This window comes from Gopherus flavomarginatus, chromosome 12, assembly GCF_025201925.1.
Source record: "Gopherus flavomarginatus isolate rGopFla2 chromosome 12, rGopFla2.mat.asm, whole genome shotgun sequence".
NCBI lineage: Eukaryota > Metazoa > Chordata > Testudines > Testudinidae > Gopherus > Gopherus flavomarginatus.
In genome coordinates, this window is record NC_066628.1 from 129,021 (window position 1) to 149,810 (window position 20,790).

Genomic DNA, 20,790 nt, shown 5'->3' on the forward strand with positions numbered 1-20,790 from the left:
ACAGCCTGGAGGGGGCGCAGGACACGACCCGGGGGGGGGAGTTCGGGGGGAGAGCTCGGCGGGGGCGCAGAGCACGGCCCGGGGGAGGGAGCCCCGGGGGGGTGCAGGGCACGGCCTGGGGGAGGGAGCCCCGGGGGGGTGCAGGGCACGGCCCGGGGAGGGAAGTTCGGCGGGGGGGTGCAGGGCACGGCCCGGGGAGGGAAGTTCGGCGGGGGGGTGCAGGGCACGGCCCGGGGGGGGAGCTCCGGGGGGGCGCAGGGCACGGCCCGGGAAGGGAAGTTCAGCGGGGTGGGGGGGCGCAGGACACGGCCCGGGGAGGGAGCTCCGGGGGGGCGCAGGGCACGGCCCGGGGAGGGAAGTTCGGCGGGGGGGCGCAGGGCACGGCCCGGGAAGGGAAGTTCAGCGGGGTGGGGGGGGGCGCAGGACACGGCCCGGGGAGGGAGCTCCGGGGGGGCGCAGGGCACGGCCCGGGGGGGGAGCTCCGGGGGGGCGCAGGGCACGGCCCGGGGGGGGAAGTTCAGCGGGGTGGGGGGGGCGCAGGACACGGCCCGGGGGGGGAGCTCCTGGGGGGCGCAGGGCACGGCCCGGGAGCAGCAGCTCCGGGGGGTGCGGGGGCGCCCAGCGCACTGTGGCGCCTGGGAAGGGGCAGAGCGGGTTTCCCCGGCCCAGCGCAGACCCCCGTGGGATGGGCCTGGCTCTCAGCGTCCCCCCGACCAATCACAGACCCCTCCCACCTCTGGCCAATCAGAGTGCGGGACGAGAGGGGCGCCCGACCACTAGCCAAACGCCGGTCTCTGTGATTGGCTGGAGAAAGATCAGGAGCCCACCAATCGGCGGCTCCGTCTGCCAGGGTGCGACGCTGGGTGGCCGATCTCTGGCCTGCGTTGGGCCGCGCAGGGCGTGTCCCGGGGTGAGCCGAGCGCCGGTTGGCTGAGGCGGCGCCCCAGGGTCAGCTCTTGGTTGGCCCGCGGGTGCCAGGGTCTGGAGGTGGCTCGCGCTCGAGCAGCGGTTGGTTGGCTGGCCAAGTGCTGGGGGGCACTCGGGGAGGATGCTGTGTGGGGGAGGGGCCAGGCTCGCTTAGGAGTGGGGGTGAGTGTCCTTCCGCGCTTGCCTCGTGACCCAGCAGAGTAGGAGGGGTTTCCCGGGGCTCGCTCTCGGTTGGCCCGGGCGGTGGGGGCGGGGCTTCCGGGGCTCGCTCTCGGTTGGCCCGGGCGGTGGGGGCGGGGTTTCCGGGGCTCGCTCTCGGTTGGCCCGGGCGGTGGGGGCGGGGTTTCCCGGGGCTCGCTCTCGGTTGGCCCGGGCGGTGGGGGCGGGGTTTCAGGCTCGCTCTCGGTTGGCCCGGGCGGTGGGGGCGGGGTTTCCCGGGGCTCGCTCTCGGTTGGCCCGGGCGGTGGGGGCGGGGTTTCCCGGGGCTCGCTCTCGGTTGGCCCGGGCGGTGGGGGCGGGGTTTCCGGGGCTCGCTCTCGGTTGGCTCGGGCGGTGGGGGCGGGGTTTCCCGGGGCTCGCTCTCGGTTGGCCCGGGCGGTGGGGGCGGGGTTTCCGGGGCTCGCTCTCGGTTGGCCCGGGCGGTGGGGGCGGGGTTTCTGGGGCTCGCTCTCGGTTGGCCCGAGCAGACCTCGCTGCTGGGACGCGCCCTGGGGCACCGCTGGCCGCCGGTAGGCGCTGCTGGGTGGGAGTGACCCGCCGTGGGGCTGGCAGGCTGTGCTGTGGGGTCGCGGTGCTGGGAAGCGGGGTAGGGAGCTCCCGGGGGCACTGCTGTGGGAGGGGGGTTGAGGGTCCCCGCTCTCAGGGTCCTGGGCTGCGAACACTCATTCGACCCCCTGTCGGGCCCCGTGACCCCCAGTGGGGGTGGGAGGGTTGAAGGCCCAGTAACGAACCCCGACCACTCTGCACCAGCGCTCTCCTGTAACAGGCCGTGCCACGGAAAGGGTGGGTTGGGGGGGTGTTCTCTGGGCCCGAGCACCCCATCTGTCCTGCTCCATTGACATTTTCCTCCTGCAGCAGGCAGTGCGGAGGGTGGGGGTTTCTTGGGGCTCCAGCCTTTCCCCTCATTCTGCTCCTCCCATTGCAGTTGCTCTCCATCCCTGTGGCAGGCAGCACTATGGGTGGGGAGGTTTTTTTAGCCTCAGCATCCTTCACTCCCTGTCTCTCCCTTTGTAGTGACCTGCCTTGGGCAGGCGGTGCCATGGAGCCAGAGACCCGCAGCATCCAGATTGAGTTCCCGCACTATGCTGCGGTGCTGCTGGAATCACTCAACAAGCACCGCCTGGAGGGCAAGTTCTGCGACATCTCCATCCACGTGCAGGGCCAGGTCTTCCAGGCTCACAAGAGTGTGCTGGCCGCCTCCTCGCCCTACTTCCATGACAAGCTGCTCCTCAACGACACCAACTGCATTGTGCTGCCCAGTGTCATTGAGCCAGAGGCCTTTGAGAATTTGCTGCAGCTCATCTACTCTGGCCGTCTCAAGCTGCTGATGGAGGCACTGCCCAGTCACCTGCTGGTGGCCAGCGGGCTGCAGATGTGGCAGGTGGTGGACCAGTGCTCTGAGATCCTTAAAGAGCTGGAGGGGGGACCCTGCCGCCCCTGGTCCAGCCGGGCAAGCGAGAGCCAGTCTCCCAGTAGCAGCAACTATTTTGCCGTGAAGGACGACGGGGAACCAGGGGGCAGCAGCTCAGAGGGGCCAGGGCATGGTGGGGTGTCATCAGGCCGGGCAGCTCCAGGCTGCCTTGACAATGAGGTGATGAAGATCCGGGTGTCACAGGAGGAAGAGGAGGAGGAAGAGGAGGAGGAGGACCATCAGGCCCAGATCTGTAGCGGCTCAATGGACAAGGCTGTGAAGATTGTACTGGAGGAAGATGAAGAGGGTGGTGGCAGAGGTGGCTCCAAGGGGCCGTCTTCAGGGGAGCTGGACAGTGCCTTTCGTGGCCCCCGTGACCACCCCAAGATCTTCTATATCAAGCAGGAGCGCTTTGACCCTGACGAGGCAGCAGTGGCAGCACTGGGAGGTGGTGTGAGTGCTGCAGGTGAGGCCAGCTTTCTCAAGTCGCTGGCACAGGGGCGGGCGTTGGGCATGGCTGAGGTTCAGGGCCTGTGCCAGGCGGAGTTCCAGCCAAGCAGTGAAGTTAGCTATATAATCCCTGCTGCAGGCACTGGTGCCGCCTCCTCCTCCTCCATCACTGCCCCTGGCTTCACCATTAAGGCCCAGCCCCTCTCCACTGAAGAGGCCGGGTTCCCCCAGAGCTCCTGGAAGCCAGTGGACCTACATGGAAATGAGATAATTGCCCATGCAGTGCATGGCCAGGTGGTGCATGCGCCTGTTAAGATTGTGACGGCACCTGATGGAAAGAAGTTTGGCTGCCTGTGTGGCAAGCGCTTTGCTGTCAAGCCTAAGCGTGACCGGCACATCATGCTGACCTTCAGTCTGCGCCCCTTTGGCTGTTCCATCTGCAACAAGAAGTTCAAGCTGAAACACCACCTGACGGAGCACATGAAGACCCACGATGGGAACCTGTATTCATGCGAGGACTGTGGGCGCAAGTTCCGTGTGCAGAACTGCTTCCTCAAGCACAAGGAGCTGTGCAAGGGCCAGGGCTGGGCCACTGCTTGCTGGACCTACAAATAAAACCTGGGATGGCACTGAGTGGAGGACTCCTGCCAGCCTTCTCTAGGCCTGATCTAGCCCCTGAGTTCTGTTGCTCTGGATCCTTGCGGATCTGCCCTCCTGAGCTTGGTAACCTGCTCCAGGGCCCCGGGGACACCAAAACATGAAAGGACACAAATGGGAGCTGGGCAGACCAGGGGATTTGGCCCCAGCATGTTAGCTCCCCATGCTGCTTCATGGCTTAGTGTTTCTGACATACAGAACCTGCCATGGGTCAAAGGAGGGGAGATGCCCCAGGCTAATGTTGGAGCTCAGGGCAGGAGGATGGAGCAAGAGGCTAATGGGAACCTCAAGGCTAGGGATTAACAGCCATATTACATCCCTATTCCCAGTCTGGCCTTGCCCTCCTCTGAAAGAATACAGCTCTGTTGTGAGCGGACTCAACTGCTGGATCCCACATACTCTTCACTCAGCTGAGTCTGAGCAGAGCTGTGTCACTGTTCCTGCCTCTGGGTTTATAAGGCACACTCCCAGGTGTGGATTCCATGGCTGCTACCTTTCCTTGGGATGTGGGAATCTGCAGCCTAACCACCCTAGCCACCAAAACCAGCACCTCAGCCTTCTCCAGCCCTCAACTGCTTGTACACATTCCCTCAGAATCCACCTTGCTGTGGGTGCTCAGGGCAGATGACTAACCCCTTAGGGACAATAAGGTAGGTGAGCAAAAAACACAGGCTCAGCAAAGTGATTTCTTAATCACAGACACTTTACTCTTAAAGCAGCGGAGTGTTACAGATCTGTGCAAACCACCGTCCTGAGCTGCCCTCTAGTCTGATCTCACTCCTGCGAGACTGAGTTCTGGTCAGTGACCCAGACAAGGCCGAGTCCCTACTGCCTTCTTCCCTTCAATCCTGTCTTGTGGAGTGTGGCAGGGCAGCCCGCCCTTCTCCAGGAGCATTCCCCTTAAACCTAGTCTCTGACCCTTCTGGACCATGTGTCCAGTCTAGGATATTCCAACCCCATGCCCTGTGAGGCCCAGTGAAGAAAACCATTGCTCCTGAACTGGGCCAGTCTTTGAATCATCCAAAGTTGATGGGCCTTGATGGTCCAGTCATTGATGGTCCTTTCCCTGGCAGGGCAGTGTCTGGAATAGACTGGCTGTGTCGAAGTCAGGCAAGCTTTTCTACACGGTGCACAGAATGAGAGAGAGGCACATAAACAGAAATCAAAGCCAAATGCAGTTCCCCATTTGATACAGACATAACTCTCTTCTCTTGCAGTCACTGGCTAGGTCAGTAACCTGGAGGCTACAAACCCCAGCACCGTGGCATGCATGGGGAGGATGGGGAAAGCTCATTGTGGGAGCCATGGTCATATAACTCTAGTGGTTTTGCCCAGGCTCCCTGGTCCACCACCCTCATTCAAACCAGGCCCAGTGTGAGCTCCCCCTCCTGCCAGAGCAGCTCAGCCACTCCATTCTCAACCCCTTCATTGTGCTGTGAGGCACATCCCAGGCCTAGGGACTCAGATTCCCCTGTGAGCCACAGCACAAGGTTGGGGACAGGGGTAGAGGCTGGTGTGAATGTGCTGTACACTAGAGAGTGTGGGTCTTTGCCCACCCTTCTAATGGCTGGTGCACAAAGCAGGTGGCAGAGTGACATGTTCAGAGCAAGCGCCAGAGGTCAGTTTTGTGGAGCTGAAGTCCCTGGGTCACTTCCACCGTAACCCATGTGGGGGTGGGGTTGTCAGCCCCTCTGCAATCCCCTTAGTCTGCTTGATTTCTCCCCGTCTTCTGGCTTCAGCAGCCTCACCCATTCTTGTCCCTGGTTTCCTGCTGTGGGTGTGTTTCTTATTGGACTTGTTTTATTTGCCCTCTTCTTCCCACCAGTTCCCTGCCGTGGTTCATGCCCTTTGCCACTGGCATCACTGGCTTGAGTGGGAATCTGTTTCCTTGAATAACACCTTGAGCCTTCTCACTCAGCCAAAGAGGGAAAGCCATTCCCTTGTTTTTAAGTGTATGCACCTCCCTGGGTCCCCCTGCATGGGCTGTGCACACACATCTCTTCACCGCAGCCTCTGCTATTGGTGGTTAAGAACATAAGAACAGCCATGCTGCGTCAGACCATTGGTCCATCTAACCCCATATCCTGTCTTGTGACAGTGGCTGGTGCCAGATGCTTCAGAGGGAATGAATATAACAGGGCAATTTATCAAGGGCCATCCTCTCTCATCCAGTCCCAGCTTCTGGTAGTCAGAGGTTTAGGGACACCCAGAGCATGGGGTTGTATCCCTGATTATCTTGGCTAACAGCCATTGATGGACCTGTCCTCCAGGAACTTATCCAGTTCTTTTTTCAACCCAGTTATACTTTTGGCCTTCACAACATACCCTGGCAATGAGTTCCACAGGTTGTCTGTGTATTGTGTGAAGAAATACTTCCATTTGTTTGTTTTTAAACCTGTTGCCTATTTAATTTCATTGGGTGACCCCTAGTTCTTGTGTCACGGGAATGAGTAAATAAGATTTCCTTATTCACTTTCTCCATACCATTCATGATTTTATAGACCTATATCATATCCCACCTTAGTCGTCTCTTTTCTAAGCTGAACAATCCCAATCTTTTTACTTTCTCTTCATATGGAAACTGATCCATACCCCTGATCTTTTTTTTTTTAGTCCTTTTCTATACTTTTTGCAATTCTAATATATCTTTTGAGAAAGGGGACCAGAATTGCACACAGCATTCAAAGTGTGGCTGTACTGTGGATTTATTTAGTGGCATTATGACATTTTCTGTCTTATTATCTATCCCTTTACTAATGGTTCCTAACATTCTGTAGCCTCTGGGTTGGGTTCAAGGATTTTAATTTCTTCCCTGTTGACTAGCTCAGGAACACTCCGTGTGGATGTGAATGAGATTAGCTTGTTCCAGAGCAGGGTGCTGCTCTAGCAGGGGGTCCATACAGACCAAGCATTTCTGACCCAAGTAGCTTCAGTTTTCTGCATGTTTTCTTTTGTCCCTGCTGGGGGGAGACTGAGCTGAATCTGGCCATCTCAGCAAAGTGATGGCTGGGGAGGAGATAGGGTTGTAACTACTAATGTCTGAAGGTTGCCAGTGCCAAGGACTAGGGCGAAGGGAACATGTAGGGCAGTGGTTCTCAAACTTTTGTACTAACCGTAAATTTAAAAACACTTTTTAATATATTTAACACCATTATAAATGCTGGAGGCAAAGTGGGGTTTGGGGTGGAAGATAACGGCTCACAACCCCCCTATGTAATAACCTCACAACCCCTTGAGGGGTCCCGACCCCCAGTTAGAACCCCTGACATAGGGGGATCCAAATGGAGAGAGCTGAGAGTCACTGTTCCAGGAGCTCTGAAACAATCCCCTGTCTCTGACGGACTGGTGGGATCCCTTCCCTGAGGGGAGGGCTGGAGGAAGCTCAATCTTGCCTTGGGACCCAAGGATGGTTCAGAAACTCTGGCATGGAGGGGATCATACAGGGAGAGTTCTGTGGAGAGGGGCATGAACCAATTAGCGCAGGGTTCTTGTGTGTAGCAGTTGTACAAACCCAAATGTCTATATTGTATAAAATTTTGCTATGGAATCTAAGCAGATTTGCAAGAGTTTCATTTTGACCTTCTCAGGGCTGCCACAGATGGGAAAAGGGCCAAACCCCATCCCTGATACCCACTTCATCCTTGGGCACCTGCCCTGTATTCCTCTGCCCCCTCCATGGGTGCCTCCCCCCATACACCCCCTGCCTCTTATCCCATACACCCCCTGCCCTGTCTCACCCCCATACACTCCTGCTCCCATATACCCCCAGCCCCCTCTTACCCCCATACACCCCCTGCCCCTTCTTACCCCTATACACCCCTGCCTCCCATACGCCCCATGCCCCCGCCCTCTTACCCCATACACCCTCTGCCCCGTCTTACCCCTATACACCCCTGCCTCCCATATGCCCCTTGCCCCCGCCCTCTTACCCCATACACCCTCTGCCCCGTCTTACCCCTATACACTCCTACCCCCATACACCCCTGCCCCGTCTTACCCCCATACACTCCTGCCTCCCATACACCCCCTGCCCCCTGCCCTCTTATCCCATACACCCCTGCCCCCTTTTGCCCCCATACACCGACTGCCCCGTCTCACCGCCATACACCCCTGCCTCCCATACGCCCCCTGCCCCCCTTACTGCGCCCTCTTACCCCATACACCCCTGCCCCGTCTTACCCCTATACACTCCTGCCCCCATATACCCCCAGCCCCCTCTTACCCCCATACACCCCCTGCCCCATCTTACCCCCATACACCCCTGCCTCCCATACACCCCTGCCCCCCATTGCCCCCGCCCTCTTACCCCATACACCCTCTGCCCCGTCTTACCCCTATACACTCCTGCCCCCATATACCCCCAGCCCCCTCTTACCCCCATACACCCCTGCCCCCCCTTGCCCCCGCCCTCTTACCCCATACACTCTCTGCCCCGTCTTACCCCATACACTCCTGCCCCCATATACCCCCTGCCCCGTCTTACCCCCATACACCCCTGCCTCCCATACACCCCCTGCCCTCTTATCCCATACACCCCTGCCCCCTATTGCCCCCATACACCCCCTGCCCCGTCTCACCGCCATACACCCCTGCCTCCCATACACCCCCTGCCCTCTTACCCCATACACTCCTGCCCCCATATACCCCCTGCCCCGTCTTACCCCATACACCCCTGCCTCCCATACGCCCCCTGCCCTCTTATCCCATACACCCCTGCCCCCGTTTGCCCCCATACACCCCTGCCTCCCATACACCCCCTGCCCTCTTATCCCATACACCCCTGCCTCCCATACACCCCCTGCCCTCTTATCCCGTACACCCCTGCCCCCTTTTGCCCCCATATACCCCCTACCCCGTCTTACCCCCATATACCCCCTGCCCCATCTTACCCCCATACACCCCTGCCCCCGTTTGCCCCCATACACCCCCTGCCCTCTTATCCCATACACCCCTGCCCCCTTTTGCCCCCATACACCCCCTGCCTCCCATACACCCCTGCCCCCGTTTGCCCCCATACACCCCTGCCTCCCATACACCCCCTGCCCTCTTATCCCATACACCCCCTGCCTCCCATACACCTCCTGCCCTATTATCCCATACACCCCTGCCCCGTCTCACCGCCATACACCCCTGCCTCCCATACGCCCCCTGCCCTCTTATCCCATACACCCCTGCCCCCGTTTGCCCCCATACACCCCTGCCTCCCATACACCCCCTGCCCTCTTATCCCATACACCCCTGCCCCGTCTCACCGCCATATACCCCCTACCCCGTCTTACCCCCATACACCCCTGCCTCCCATACGCCCCCTGCCCCCTTTTGCCCCCATACACCTCTGTAATAGCGAGGACTCTGGCCGCGATCTTTGCCCCCATGTGGGAACCCATCGACGGGATCCCGGGGCTGAATCGTGGCCTCGCCCCCCGCCCCCGCTGGACACGGGGCTTTCGGGCCAATCGCAGCGCCGCTTCGGATCCTCCCGCCAATCAGAAGAGCACGGGGGGGGGCGTGTCTCAGCCTTCGTCCAATCCTCGTGCAGGGAGGCTGGCTCCGCCGATCAGGAGGCTGGCTCAGGAAGCTGTTCCCATGGAAACAGTTTGACTCAACCCCGGGGCCCGGTGGAAGCGAAGAAAGGGGAGGGGGATCCTCGTAACCCCGGTAACCACCACCCCCGTGCCCGTGACCCCGGTAACCGCCCCCCCGTGCCCGTCACCCCGTGACCCCGGTAACCGCCCCCCCGAGCCCGTCACCCCGTGACCCCGGTAACCGCCCCCTGCCCCATGCCTATCACCCCATGACCCCTGTAACCGCCCCCCTGAGCCCGTCACCCCGTGACCCCGGTTACCGCCCCCCCGAGCCCGTCACCCCGGTAACCGCCCCCCCGTGCCCGTCACCCCGTGACCCCGGTAACCGCCCCCCCGCGCCCATCACCCCGTGACCCCGGTAACCGCCCCCCCATGCCCATCACTCCGTGACCACCGGTAACCGCCCCCCGCCCTGCCCGTGACCCTGGTAACCACCCGCAAGAGCCCATCGCCCGGTGACCCCGATAACCACCCCCTCCGAGCCCATCACCCCGGTAACCGTCCCCGCGCCATGCCCGAAACCCCGGTAACCGCCCCCCCGAGCCCGTCACTCCGTGACCCCGGCAACCGCCCTCCCGCGCCCATCACTCCATGACCACTGGTAACCGCCCCCTGCCCTGCCCGTGACCCTGGTAACCACCCCCGCCCTGCCCTTCACCCCGGACCCAGGTAACCGCCCCCTGCCCCATGCCTGTCACCCCGTGACCCCGGTAACCGCCCCCGCCCTGCCCATCACCTCGTGACCCTGGTAACCGCCCCCCGCCCCATGCCTGTCACCCTGTGACCCCAGTAACCGCCCCCCGCCCTGCCGGTCACCCTGTCACCCCGATAACCGCCCCCGCCCTGCCCGTCACCCTGTGACCCCAGTAACCGCCCCCCACCCCATGCCCGTCACCCCATGACCCCGGTAACCGCCCTGCCCTGCCCATCACCTCGTGACCCTGGTAACTGCCCCCCCATGCCTGTCACCCTGTGACCCTGGTAACCGCCCCCCCCACCCGTCACTCCGTGACCCCGGTAACCGCCCCCTGCCCCATGCTCGTCACCCCGTGACCCCGGTAACCGCCCCTGCCCTGCCGGTCACCCCATGACCCCGGTAACCGCCCCCGCCCTGCCCATCACCCCGTTACTCCGGTAACCGCCCCCTGCCCCATGCCCCTCACCCCGTGACCTCAGTAACCGCCCCCACGCTGCCCATCACCCCGTGACCCTGGTAACCGCCCCCGCCCTGCCTGTCACTCCGTGACCCCGGTAACCGCCCCATGCCCCATGCCCATCACCCCGTGACCCCGGTAACCGCCTCCACCCTGTCCGTAACCCCGTGATCCTGGTAACCGCCCCCCGCCCGTCACCCTGGTATCTGCCCCCACCCTGCCGGTCACCCCGAGACCCAAGTAACTGCCCCCTGCCCCATGCCCGTCACCCCATGACCCTGGTAACCGCCTCCCCGTGCCCGTCACCTGTGACCCCGGTAACCGCCCCCTACCCCATGCCCATCACTCCATGACCCCGGTAACCACCTCCCCAAGCCCGTCACCCCGTGACCCTGGTAACCGCCCCGGCCCTGCCCGTCACCACGTGACCCCAGTAACCGCCCTCCCGTGCCCGTCACTCCGTGACCCCGGTAACCGCCCCCTACCCCATGCCCGTCACTCCATGACCCCGGTAACCGCCCCCTGCCCTGCCCGTGACCCCGTGACCCCGGTACCCACCCCCCCGAGCCCGTCGCCCCGTGACCCCGGTAACCACCCCCCCGAGCCCGTCACCCAGTGACCCCGGTAACTGCCCTCCCGTGCCCATCACTCCGTGACCCCGGTAACCGCCCCCTGCCCTGCCCGTGACCCCGGTAACCACCCCCCCCGAGCCCATCGCCCCATGACCCCGGTAACCACCCCCCCGAGCCCGTCACCCAGTGACCCCGGTAACCGCCCCCCCCGTGCCCATCACCCCATGACCCCAGTAACCATCCCCTGCCCCATGCCCATCACCCCGGTAATCGCCCCCGCCCTGCCCGTCACCCCGTGACCCCGGTAACCGCCCCCCACCCCATGCCCATCACCCCGTGACCCCAGTAACCGCCCCGCCCTGCCCGTCACATCGTGACCCTGGTAACCGCCCCCCCCGTGCCCGTCATCCCGTGACCCCAGTAACCGCCCCCTGCCCCATGCCTATCACCCCGTGACCCCGGTAACCGCCCCCACCCTGCCCGTCACCCTGTGACCCCGGTAACCGCCCCCGCCCTGCCTATCACCTCGTGACCCCGGTAACCACCCCCCCGTGCCTGTCACCCTGTGACCCTGGTAACCGCCCCCCCCGCCCGTCACTCCGTGACCCCGGTAACTGCCCCCTGCCCCATGCCCGTCACCCCATGACCCCGGTAACCACCCCCCACCCTGCCTGTCACCCCGTGACCCCGGTAACCGCCCCCCGCCCCATGCCCCTCACCCTGTGACCCCGGTAACTGCCCCCGCCCTTCCCATCACCCCGTGACCCCAGTAACCACCCCCCGCCCCATGCCCGTCACCCCATGACCCTGGTAACCACTCACCCCCCACTCTGCCTGTCGCTGTATGATACCGGTAACGGCCCCCCTGCGCTGCCCATCGCTGTGTGATCCCGCTAACTGCTCCGTGTGGGGGCAGAGCCACCATGGCACGGAGGCGGCTGGTGCGGGCACTGCTAGAGTCGCGCAGCACGGAGAGGGAGGAGGCGGCCCAGGGCCCCGCACAGCTCTGCATCAGGTACCAGGTGCCACTCAGCAGCGACCCACATGGGATCTACAGCCTCCGCTTCGCTCCAGCCGGAGGGTGCCTGGCAGCCGGGTTTGGCAACGGGGCTGTGCAGGTACTGGGGGGAGAAGGGGACTATGGGGCGGTACCAGGGGGAGGGGAGTTGGAGGGTAAAAAGGCCAAGTGGGTACCAGGAAGGAGATTGAGGGTAACGGAGGGGAAGCAGGAGTTGGAGGGTAACAGGGCCACTTGGGGTTGGAGGGTAATGGGGGGATGGGAGGTTGAGGGGTAACAGGGCTGTGCAGGTACGGGGAGGTTATAGGGTACCGGGGGAGGGGAGGTTGAAGGGTAACGGGGCTGCATGGATACTGGGAGGGGGTTGGAAGGTAGTGGGGGGGAAGGGAATTTGGACCGCGTGGGTACTGGGATGGAGTTGGAGGGGGTACCAGAGATGAGTGTAACACCGTTCCCATCACATCATCCATCCCATTCTCCATTTTCCCCGTCGCACTCAGATTGTGAACGTGGCCACAGCCTCCCTGCACTTGTCCCTTTTCCGAGGACACCGTACGCGCCACGCGATCACTGCCTTGGCCTACCACCCAGGGAGACCCAGCCTGCTCCTGGCTGTGGGGGCTGACGGCATCATCTCTCTCTACAGCATGGACTCAGAGACACCGCTGGCAACAATGACAGGTATCTGGAGACATTCCATAGGGAACCTTGTCACCATGTGCCTGGGGGTGGGTCTTTCCCTCTTCTCCCCAAGGAAAGGGCCAGGAGCCCTGGCCCTGTGGTGTAGGGGTCGGTGAGCTGGAGGAATCCCTTCCTCACCTTTGTCCTTGTTGCTGGGGTAACAGCCCTTGCTGGTTGCTCTCCCTGTGTCTGTCCCATCCCAGAGAAGGAGAATGAGATCAATGCCATGGATTTCTGCGTGGACGGCAGCACCTACGCCACAGCTGGCAAGGACCGACATATTCGGCTCTATGACAGCCACACCAACCAGGTGAGTCGAGAGGGGCATGCCAGAAGAGTGTGCAGGCAGCACATATGAGGGGAGGGGTGGTATCTAGGGAAGGGCTCTATCTGGACTGTGGGTGGGCAGCAAGGATGATGTGTTCTGTCTTGGGGAAGAGCCAGGCCTGGAGTTGGAGTGTACGTGTGTTGCCCCTGCTCCCAGCTGTGTCCCCCAGTCACCCCATGACCCAGATTCTGCTTCCCTTCCCCACAGCTGTCCCACATTCTGCAGGCTCCTGACTTCATGACTGGTGATGTGACACCAAGCAGTGGGCACTCTCGCCGCATCTTTGCCCTCCGCTTTCACCCTGGAGATCGCCATATGTTCCTGACAGCTGGCTGGGATGACTGTGTGAAGGTCAGGCCCTGCATTATGGGTGGGTACGGATGGAGGGGTAGCAGGAGAAAAGGGGAGCGGGGGCTGTGTCTGTGGCCTCTGGCTAATGGGGAGGGGTTCTGGATGCTACCATTGTTACCTGTCTCTTATCTGTGTCTAGATCTGGGACAAGCGGATGGCAAAGGAGGCTCAGAGAGTGATCAATGGGCCTCACATCTGTGGCCCAGGCCTTGACATCCAGGTGAGATGTGGGAGGTGACAGGGGGACAGAGGGCATGAGTTACATTGTGTGGGCATGCAAAGTCTTGGCCAGGGCTGGTCTGTGCTGACTGTGAACCAATAGCTCTGGGACCAGGGTCACCTGCTCTCTAATACCCCATCCCCACTGGAGAAGTAACCTTTACCCATGTAGGGTAACTATGCTCTGGTACCAGCTCCTGTGTGCCCCGGGGGAGAGATAATGCCCTATATCTGAGTCTGACTCCTTTCACCCCAGGGTAACTGCGTGCTCACTGGCTCCTGGGTGCCCCACAATGCACTTCAGCTCTGGGATCTACGGACATCCCAACTGCAGAAGAACCTCCTCTTTCCTGGAGGCCCCACACAGGGCCAGTTCCTCTACGCAGCCCGGTTCTGTGACCAGGACATAGTGGTGGCTGGGGGCAGCGGCACCAGTGGAGCCAGCGCCATCCACACTGGCACTAACCAGGTGAGAAGGTGGACTAACTCTGCTTGGGAGCAAAGGGGGAGTAGGCATTCCCCACTTGGGGGGATGACAGTGAGAGCTAGTGGAACTGGGTTACACCTTGAGGGTAGGGGAGCAGTGTGAGCCAGGGAACAGGGTGGGGGATGTTTGGGGGCCTTGGGTGGTATGAGCCAGGGGAGCAGAGCAGGGGAGGGGGTGGTTAGAGGGGTGGGGTGATGTGATATGATGTGAGCAAGGACAGTAGGGAGATTGGGGCGGTGAGCAAGAATGGAGGGGTGAGGTGAAGGGAGGCCAGGGATTGAGTGGTGTGAGCCAGGGCAGCAGGGTGCTTAGTCCTGCGTGAAATGCTTTTTGTCTCCAGGTGCTCGGCGAGATCCTGCTGCCCAACAAACCAGTGCAGGCTGTGGCAGTAGCACCCGGTGGGCGGGTGGTGGCTGTGGCTGGCGTGGGAGGGAATCTCCACATCGCAGACCTGCACTGAGCCCCAGCAGAGATAGGGTGAGAAGTGGACAAACCTGGGAGTCACAATCCCCCCCATCTACAGTTCCTCTGATCTATGGCTCTCCCACATGATTCTGCCCCATCAGGACTATGGCCCTCTGCGATGTCTGGGAACACAGGACCCCCAGGCTCCCCTTCCCAGCTCCCCTGCACCCCTCTGTGAGACCTGGAGTATCCAGACCCCTGGGCACCTGCTGGCATCTAATAAACTTCCTGCACCTGAAGAGGTGACTCGTGAGGTCTGTGAATGCGAAGGCCCCCCCCGGCGCCATGGGGGCGGGGGGGAAGCTAGCCACTTGCTGGGAATTTATGGGGGGAGAGGAGGCCTGTACACTGGGAATCACTGGGATTTGTGAGGGCATGGGTTTCTAAACCACTTCCTGCAACCGCTTTGTGCGGGGAGGTGGGGGCTCATCTCCAGCTGTGTTAAATTTCCCTCAGTTTGGTGAGGACAGCCCCAGCACTCCCCAGTCTTGGGCAGGGCCACCCAGGGGGGAGTGGGGCAATTTGCCCCAGGCCCCGCAGGGACCCCCACAAGAATATAGTATTCTATAGTATTACAACTTTTTTTATGGAAGGGACCTCCAAAATTGCTTTGCCGCAGGCCTCCTGAATCCTGTGAGCGGCCCTGGTCCTGGGCTCGGTCAGCCTGTGTCCATGCAACAGCCTCTGGGACCAGGAAACTCTATGCAGGGAGCATCTACACTGCATCTGGGAACAAGCCTCCCAGCCTGGGTAGGCAGACTAGTGCTAATGTGCTAAAAAGAGCTGTGGGGATGTCGCTGAAGGCTCACATTAGACAGCCAATGACTACAGTGCTCGCTGTCAGCTGCAATGTATCCTCCGATGAGAGACAGCCTCCACCCTGATCCTCCCCCTCCACCCACTGCAGGGACAGCCTCCACCCTCACATACACCACACACACACACACACACACCCCCGCAGGGACAGCCTCCGCCCTCTCACACACAAGCCCCTTCCCCACTGCAGCAACAGCCTCCGCCCTCATCCCCTACTCCACCCACTGCAGGGATAGCCTCCACCCTCTCACACACACCCCTGCAGGGACAGCCTCTGCCCTCACACAAGCCCTCTCCCCACTGTAGCGACAGCCTCTGCCCTCATTCTCTCCCCCTCCTCCCTGTAGGGACAGCCTCCACCCTTACACACACACAGACCCCTGCAGGGACAGCCTCCGCCCCGAGGGCAGGGAGTGAGGGGAATGGGGATGGAACAGGTTGGAGGCAGGCACGCTAGCAGTGCAGTCATGAGACCTCTTCAGTGCTGCCAGCTCCCAGTTTCCTCCTCACAGTGATGTGATTTTTGGCATCTGTTACAGTCGGTTTCCTGATGATGCAAGAAACTCTCCAGCCTTCCTGGGAATTTCAGCCTGGCACATGGGAAAACCATTCTGGTTGGCTGCCTTTTCACCTCCTGGGGATGAGCAGCCAATCAGGGCTGCTGCAGAGGCAGCTGGAGCTCTTTCCCCTCCTCTCCAGAGCTGTGTCTGGGTGATGGAGGGGCAGGGGGAGCAGCCAACAACATCCTTGCAGGAGGGGAAGGAATGAAAAGAGTCCCCCTCCCTCCCCCATCCTTGCAGCTGGGAAGGGTGAAGAAGAGCAGGCCTGGGAGAGGGTGTGAAGAACCCTAGTACTAGAGGAGGAGCAGAGATGGGAGTTTGGGAGCACAGAATTATTGCATGAGAATGGGGGAGATGCTCTGGAGTCACCTCTGAGTCCCATCCCCACCCTGCAGCAGACCCACCTTTCACTGGAACCTGCCCAGAAAGGCAGGAGCTGTGTGCTGCAGCTGCTGAGCCGTGAGCAGCAGGAGCCAGAGCAGAGGGAGGAGATGTCTGTGGGCTCTGGCACCGGAAATCCCCGTGGGTTACAACTGCAGCGATGCTAACCCCCCGGGCACAGCCCGAGCTGCTGCTTCAGCAAGACAAGATGTAGGGGGAGGGGGTCTCCACCAAGGCTCGGGAAATGAAGCAGTAAGACTGGTGCCATCAGGATCGGGGCAGGAGACATTGCCTGGATCCACTCTGGAGCAGCTGCAACCAGTGTGGGCATCTGCCCTGAATCCAGAGTCACTCCAGTCTGGGATCAAGGATTTTTCACCATAGGAGAAAATTGTGTTTCCCACCCATGGGCTCCTCTAGCTATAACTGCAGTGACATTTCAGGTGAGTCTGGGCGTTGCTGTGCTGAGCGGAGAGGCTCAAACATCTGTCCAGTTTGGTGTTTGTAAAGGTAAATTGGGCCATCTCTGTGCCTCAGCATGACGCGGGGAGGGGCAGCGTGTGGGGGACCATCCCCACGTTGGATGTGACGATTGCTGGAACCTTCGCTGTTCGTAGTGTGATGGCAGAATCCCCGGGGAGCCCTGACAGCTCAGCCAGGGTTTATGCAATGAGCTGCCTGGGAGCCATGCTTACCCCTCTAGTGCAGTGCCTGGATCGGGTGGGGCAGGGCTCTCTCCAGACAGTTTGGGCCCAGTGCTCCCAGCAGCCCTTCTGTTTTGCAGGTCTGGGACAGCTGCAAGGCACTGGTGCCATGTGGGGGCTTGTCGGGGCACTGGTCCTGTCGCATCTGGTGTCCCTGTTGTGGAATATTTTCTGCTGCGTGAGACACACGGCACACAGAGGTAGGTGTTGCAAGGAGGGAACAGTCTGTTCAGAGCACAGGGGCACAGTTCCTACCCCCCTTAACTACAACCCCTATGTAGGGCTCCTGTCCCCTGCTCCTCTGTCTCCCAGACTGTCTTGGTGCACAGGGGGTGCTGGCTCCCATATCCCTCTTCCCTACAGGGTTCTGTCTCCTGGGTCCCCCTCCCCATATATCTCCAGAAGGGGCTACTGCCTCCAATCCCCTCTTGCCCTCTGCCTGTTGTGTGTCTTCCTGCAGAGGGCACCCTTTAGCCCCCTCACTCCATGTCCCAGCCCCAACTCCTCCCTCTCCCCATCTTACTCCATAGGGAGCCCAGCTCCTCTTCTCCATGGCTTTCAGCCTCTCTCATGCCAGGCTCCCCCACCCACAATCCCATCCCCCGCTGACTCCCTCTCCTCCCATCTCTCTGCCTGCCACACCCCACTGGCACCACCAGCATCCCAGAGATCTGTCCCTCCCCCCACCCCCGGTTACAGCCTATGGGGCTGATCGCTTTTTCTTTCTCTCTCTCTCTCTTTCCTGCCCTGCCTGCACAGATGAGTCCAGGAAGCTCTTGCCTCAGTTCAGCAGAAGGTGAGTCCAACAGAGGAAACAGCAGGAGCAATGAATCACTGCATTGTCCGAGTCCCAGAGCATCACCACTGAGGTTCTCATCGTGCTGTTAGGGGCAGGGAAGGGGGGCAGCTTTGTCAGCCAGTGAGATGGAACAGAGGCAGGGAGAAGGGGGGAATGTCACAGGGAATCCGAACCAAGGAATAGAACCCAGGAGTCCTGACTGCCAGGCTTCCTCTCCTGCTCTCAACCCCTAGATCCCACTCCCCTGCCAGAGCTGGCCCAGGAATCAGGGGTGCCGATTCCCCATCCTGCACATCACTACCCACTCAGCCCGCTCTGGCTGGACGGGCCCCTGGATTGAATTAAGGGGATTGTTACAGATTGAGACCACACAAGCCTTTTTTCCCTCTCTGGGTGTGTACCACCACCACCATCTTTCCCCATCCTCCTCTGCCGGTCCCCTGTGCATTCACCTAGACCCTGGCTCTGAGTGATTTACTGGATTTTTGGTTTCCATCCCAGTGTGAAGCATGTGACTGAGGAGATTCCAGTTTATGGCAACATCAGTTACCTGCAGACAGGTGAGTAGCACCCGGGCCCCTCACAGGATCAGGTCCCATTGTGCTGAGGATGCCTGGTCTCTGCCCTGAATAAAAGAGCACACGTGTGCACTCACACACACAGTGTGTGTGGAGGGGAGATAATTCTGTCACCTGTTCTATGACATTACTGGTCGAGTCCCCAACTGGCAGCAGGCATGTCAGCATCATCAATGCTGATTTGCATCTGCTGGGAGCCTGGCTCTTGGCTCTAAGAAGGGCCATTCATGGGCTGGTTTCTTGTGCATGCTGAGGGGAGGTGTTTGAAGCAGCTTTGTCCATGTGTGCAAAGAGGCAGCAGCTTCTGGGGCTGCGGATCCACCCCCCCCCCCACCCCTGAGGGCCCTGGAAGTCTGTGGCTGCCCTGACTCAGGCTTCATTAAGACAGCCAGGTGCTGCCTGTGAATGGGGGCTCCAGCTGCTCAGTACCCGTGCAAACTGGAGCCGGCTTCTATTTCTGAGCTGATTCTGGACTGTCAGCATCAGCAGCAACCTTCCCTCTCCCTCTGTTGACAGGGCAAAGTTCTGGGTTTGAAAGCTCAGTGGTTCCAGAGTCCCAGAAAAAGCAGGAATCCAGCCCCAAGGTGAGCAGAGCTCTTGATACATCTGTGGCCAAAGACATCTGTAGCCACAGAAGCCGCAGCAGTCAGCTGGGGAGTTGATGGTGCAGGGGCTGTCCCCACTGACTGACTGACCTGTGGCATTAGAAGTTGAGTAGGGGTAAGGTGTGGATGAGGAAGCACAGGGATGGGATATCAGGGGGCTGCAGGTTGTGATTGAGGGGTGCTGGTGTGGATGGGAGAGAGCCCAGGCTTGGAATAGTAGGGGAGTGCAGGTCCAGATGGGGTGGGAGAGCTGGGGGCTGTGTAGTTGCAATTGTTACATTCCTATGTTCAGGGGCTGTGTGTGGAGATTAACTGCTTGCAAAGTGGCAGGAAGTGGTGAGTTATCAGCCCTGAGCATCTCTGTGCTGAGACCATCTCCTCTCCTCGACCTACTTTCTGCCATTGACTGCTGGCTGCTCCATGTCCCACAGTTGTGTTTGCCTCCAGTGAGCAGCGGGACCACCAGGCATGAAACTGGGATGCAGTTTGCAGATGGTGGGGGTTAGCTCTGATGGACAGAGCAGGCAGCACAGAGCAGGAAGGGAACACATGAGTGAGACTGAACACCCATCGTTGCCTCAGAGCCCTGTTGTCACAGACACTTTATGGCTGATGGGAGCAGGATCTGTTGAGCTGAGCTGAGGCCCTAGCTGCATTTGTGGTCTCACAGTCGGGCAGGCTGTGTGGTAAGGGGTGCTGAGGCATCCTCTGTGCAAGGAGAGGGCTGAGTAGCAGCACTGGGGAAGGCTAAAGCCCCAGGGAACAAGCTGTGGCACACAGTTCCCCAGGCACAGATGGTAGAGGGGACTCCAGGTATTTCCCTGCTCTGGAGATAATCTGGTCTCTGAGGGTATGGCTACATTTGGAATTTCAAAGCGCTGCCCCGACAGTGCTGTGGCAGCGCTTTGAAGTGTGAGTGTAGTCAGAGCGGCAGCGCTGGGAGAGAGCTCTCCCAGCGCTGCATGTAAACCACATCCCTTACGGGTGTAGCGTGCAGCGCTGGGAGCCGCGCTCCCAGCGCTGCTGCCCTGATTACACTGATGCTTTACAGCGCTGTATCTTGCAGCGCTCAAGGGGGTGTTTTTTCACACCCCAGCTGCAGCGCTGTAAAGTGTGAATGTAGCCAAGCCCTGAGTGTTAGGGGACTGTTAGTGCCTTTCCTGCGGCACCATGAAACCCACAGCATGGGGGTGATGCTCTTCCTGAGAGGGAGCAAAGGGACCCTCCTGCTAGTCAGGGGTTGCTCAGCTCTGCCATCCCCAGCAGGAGCAAAACCCATCCCACAGGGAATTTGTTGGTTACAAGAGAGGGTGGGAGTTAGTGCTGCCAATGGCATCCTAAGCAGCCAGAGGCCTCCACCCAACCCTAGGGCACATGCCACCCTCCCTCCGACACCTCTGCTCTGTCCCCAGAAGCCTACATGCTACGCCAACTTCAAGATGCTGAAACCCCAAGGCCGGCAGCTGCCAGAATCATCAGTGGGGGGTGCTGAGATCCAGTACACAGATGTGGTGGTGACGGGGCCCAGGCGGTCAGAGCCAGAGATTTGGGGCGGGGGGCCCCTGAAGGGCAGAGAGGCTACTCGGCCGCAGTCAGAGCTTTATGCGTCTGTGCATGCAGACAGGTACACAGCGAAGTTTGAGAACCAAGACTACGCTAACAACCATGCGGTTCCCAGCTGAAGGGTGGGGGGCTAACGGAGTTCTGTGTGCATGATCCATAGCAATAAATTTAGGCTTCACTAATGGCTCCAGTGTCTCACGTGCTGCTGAGGATACAGAAATGCCCCTGTTCCAGCAATGCCACTGCCTCAGGCTGGGACC

The 20,790-nt window shown here is 60.6% G+C and overlaps 3 protein-coding genes and 1 long non-coding RNA gene across 13 annotated transcripts; 3 read left to right on the plus strand and 1 right to left on the minus strand.

Annotated features, from left to right (window-relative positions):
* Positions 1-931: 931 nt before the first annotated feature.
* On the plus strand, positions 932-7,216 carry ZBTB9 (zinc finger and BTB domain containing 9). Of its 6 annotated transcripts, none has more exons than XM_050921425.1 (2): positions 932-948; positions 2,161-7,216. In XM_050921425.1, the coding sequence occupies exon 2, from the start codon at positions 2,186-2,188 to the stop codon at positions 3,620-3,622; it is 1,437 nt and encodes a 478-aa protein (XP_050777382.1). In that variant the 5' UTR covers positions 932-948; positions 2,161-2,185; the 3' UTR covers positions 3,623-7,216. The 6 variants fall into 6 exon arrangements, with proteins under 6 accessions (XP_050777382.1, XP_050777379.1, XP_050777381.1 ...); XM_050921422.1 differs by having other exon boundaries at positions 939-1,008; XM_050921424.1 differs by lacking the exon at positions 932-948 and adding an exon at positions 1,073-1,089.
* A 38-nt stretch (positions 7,217-7,254) lies between these two features.
* LOC127033404 (uncharacterized) lies at positions 7,255-10,930 on the minus strand. Its single transcript, XR_007769093.1, has 3 exons — positions 10,889-10,930; positions 8,996-9,437; positions 7,255-7,514 (listed from the first exon to the last, which is right to left on the minus strand). It is a non-coding gene; the product is annotated as an uncharacterized LOC127033404 (long non-coding RNA).
* Positions 9,256-14,628, plus strand: LOC127033402 (uncharacterized). Of its 3 annotated transcripts, none has more exons than XM_050921427.1 (8): positions 9,256-9,352; positions 11,892-12,093; positions 12,494-12,674; positions 12,839-12,984; positions 13,210-13,353; positions 13,493-13,573; positions 13,829-14,041; positions 14,400-14,628. In XM_050921427.1, the coding sequence occupies exons 2-8, from the start codon at positions 11,899-11,901 to the stop codon at positions 14,517-14,519; spliced, it is 1,080 nt and encodes a 359-aa protein (XP_050777384.1). In that variant the 5' UTR covers positions 9,256-9,352; positions 11,892-11,898; the 3' UTR covers positions 14,520-14,628. The 3 variants fall into 3 exon arrangements, with proteins under 3 accessions (XP_050777384.1, XP_050777383.1, XP_050777385.1); XM_050921426.1 differs by having other exon boundaries at positions 9,266-9,322; XM_050921428.1 differs by lacking the exon at positions 9,256-9,352 and having other exon boundaries at positions 11,899-12,093; positions 12,878-12,984.
* Positions 14,479-20,714, plus strand: SIT1 (signaling threshold regulating transmembrane adaptor 1). 3 transcript variants are annotated; one of them, XM_050921430.1, is made up of 8 exons: positions 14,479-14,536; positions 14,626-14,766; positions 15,144-15,274; positions 17,066-17,185; positions 17,745-17,781; positions 18,286-18,344; positions 18,879-18,946; positions 20,380-20,714. In XM_050921430.1, the coding sequence occupies exons 2-8, from the start codon at positions 14,630-14,632 to the stop codon at positions 20,647-20,649; spliced, it is 822 nt and encodes a 273-aa protein (XP_050777387.1). In that variant the 5' UTR covers positions 14,479-14,536; positions 14,626-14,629; the 3' UTR covers positions 20,650-20,714. The 3 variants fall into 3 exon arrangements, with proteins under 3 accessions (XP_050777387.1, XP_050777389.1, XP_050777388.1); XM_050921432.1 differs by lacking the exons at positions 14,479-14,536; positions 15,144-15,274 and having other exon boundaries at positions 14,675-14,778; XM_050921431.1 differs by lacking the exons at positions 14,479-14,536; positions 14,626-14,766; positions 15,144-15,274 and adding an exon at positions 16,152-16,724.
* The last annotated feature ends 76 nt before the right edge of the window (positions 20,715-20,790 follow it).

Excerpts from the sequence above, each read along its gene's own strand:
- ZBTB9 (XM_050921425.1), top strand. The coding sequence starts at position 2,186 with ATGGAGCCAGAGACCCGCAGCATCCAGATTGAGTTCCCGCACTATGCT.
- LOC127033402 (XM_050921427.1), top strand. The coding sequence starts at position 11,899 with ATGGCACGGAGGCGGCTGGTGCGGGCACTGCTAGAGTCGCGCAGCACG. Across the intron at positions 12,985-13,209 it reads ATGACAGCCACACCAACCAG|CTGTCCCACATTCTGCAGGC; the intron begins GTGAGTCGAGAG and ends CCTTCCCCACAG. Across the intron at positions 14,042-14,399 it reads TCCACACTGGCACTAACCAG|GTGCTCGGCGAGATCCTGCT; the intron begins GTGAGAAGGTGG and ends TTTTGTCTCCAG.
- SIT1 (XM_050921430.1), top strand. The coding sequence starts at position 14,630 with ATGGCCCTCTGCGATGTCTGGGAACACAGGACCCCCAGGCTCCCCTTC. Across the intron at positions 17,186-17,744 it reads GAGACACACGGCACACAGAG|ATGAGTCCAGGAAGCTCTTG; the intron begins GTAGGTGTTGCA and ends CTGCCTGCACAG. Across the intron at positions 18,947-20,379 it reads AGCAGGAATCCAGCCCCAAG|AAGCCTACATGCTACGCCAA; the intron begins GTGAGCAGAGCT and ends CTCTGTCCCCAG.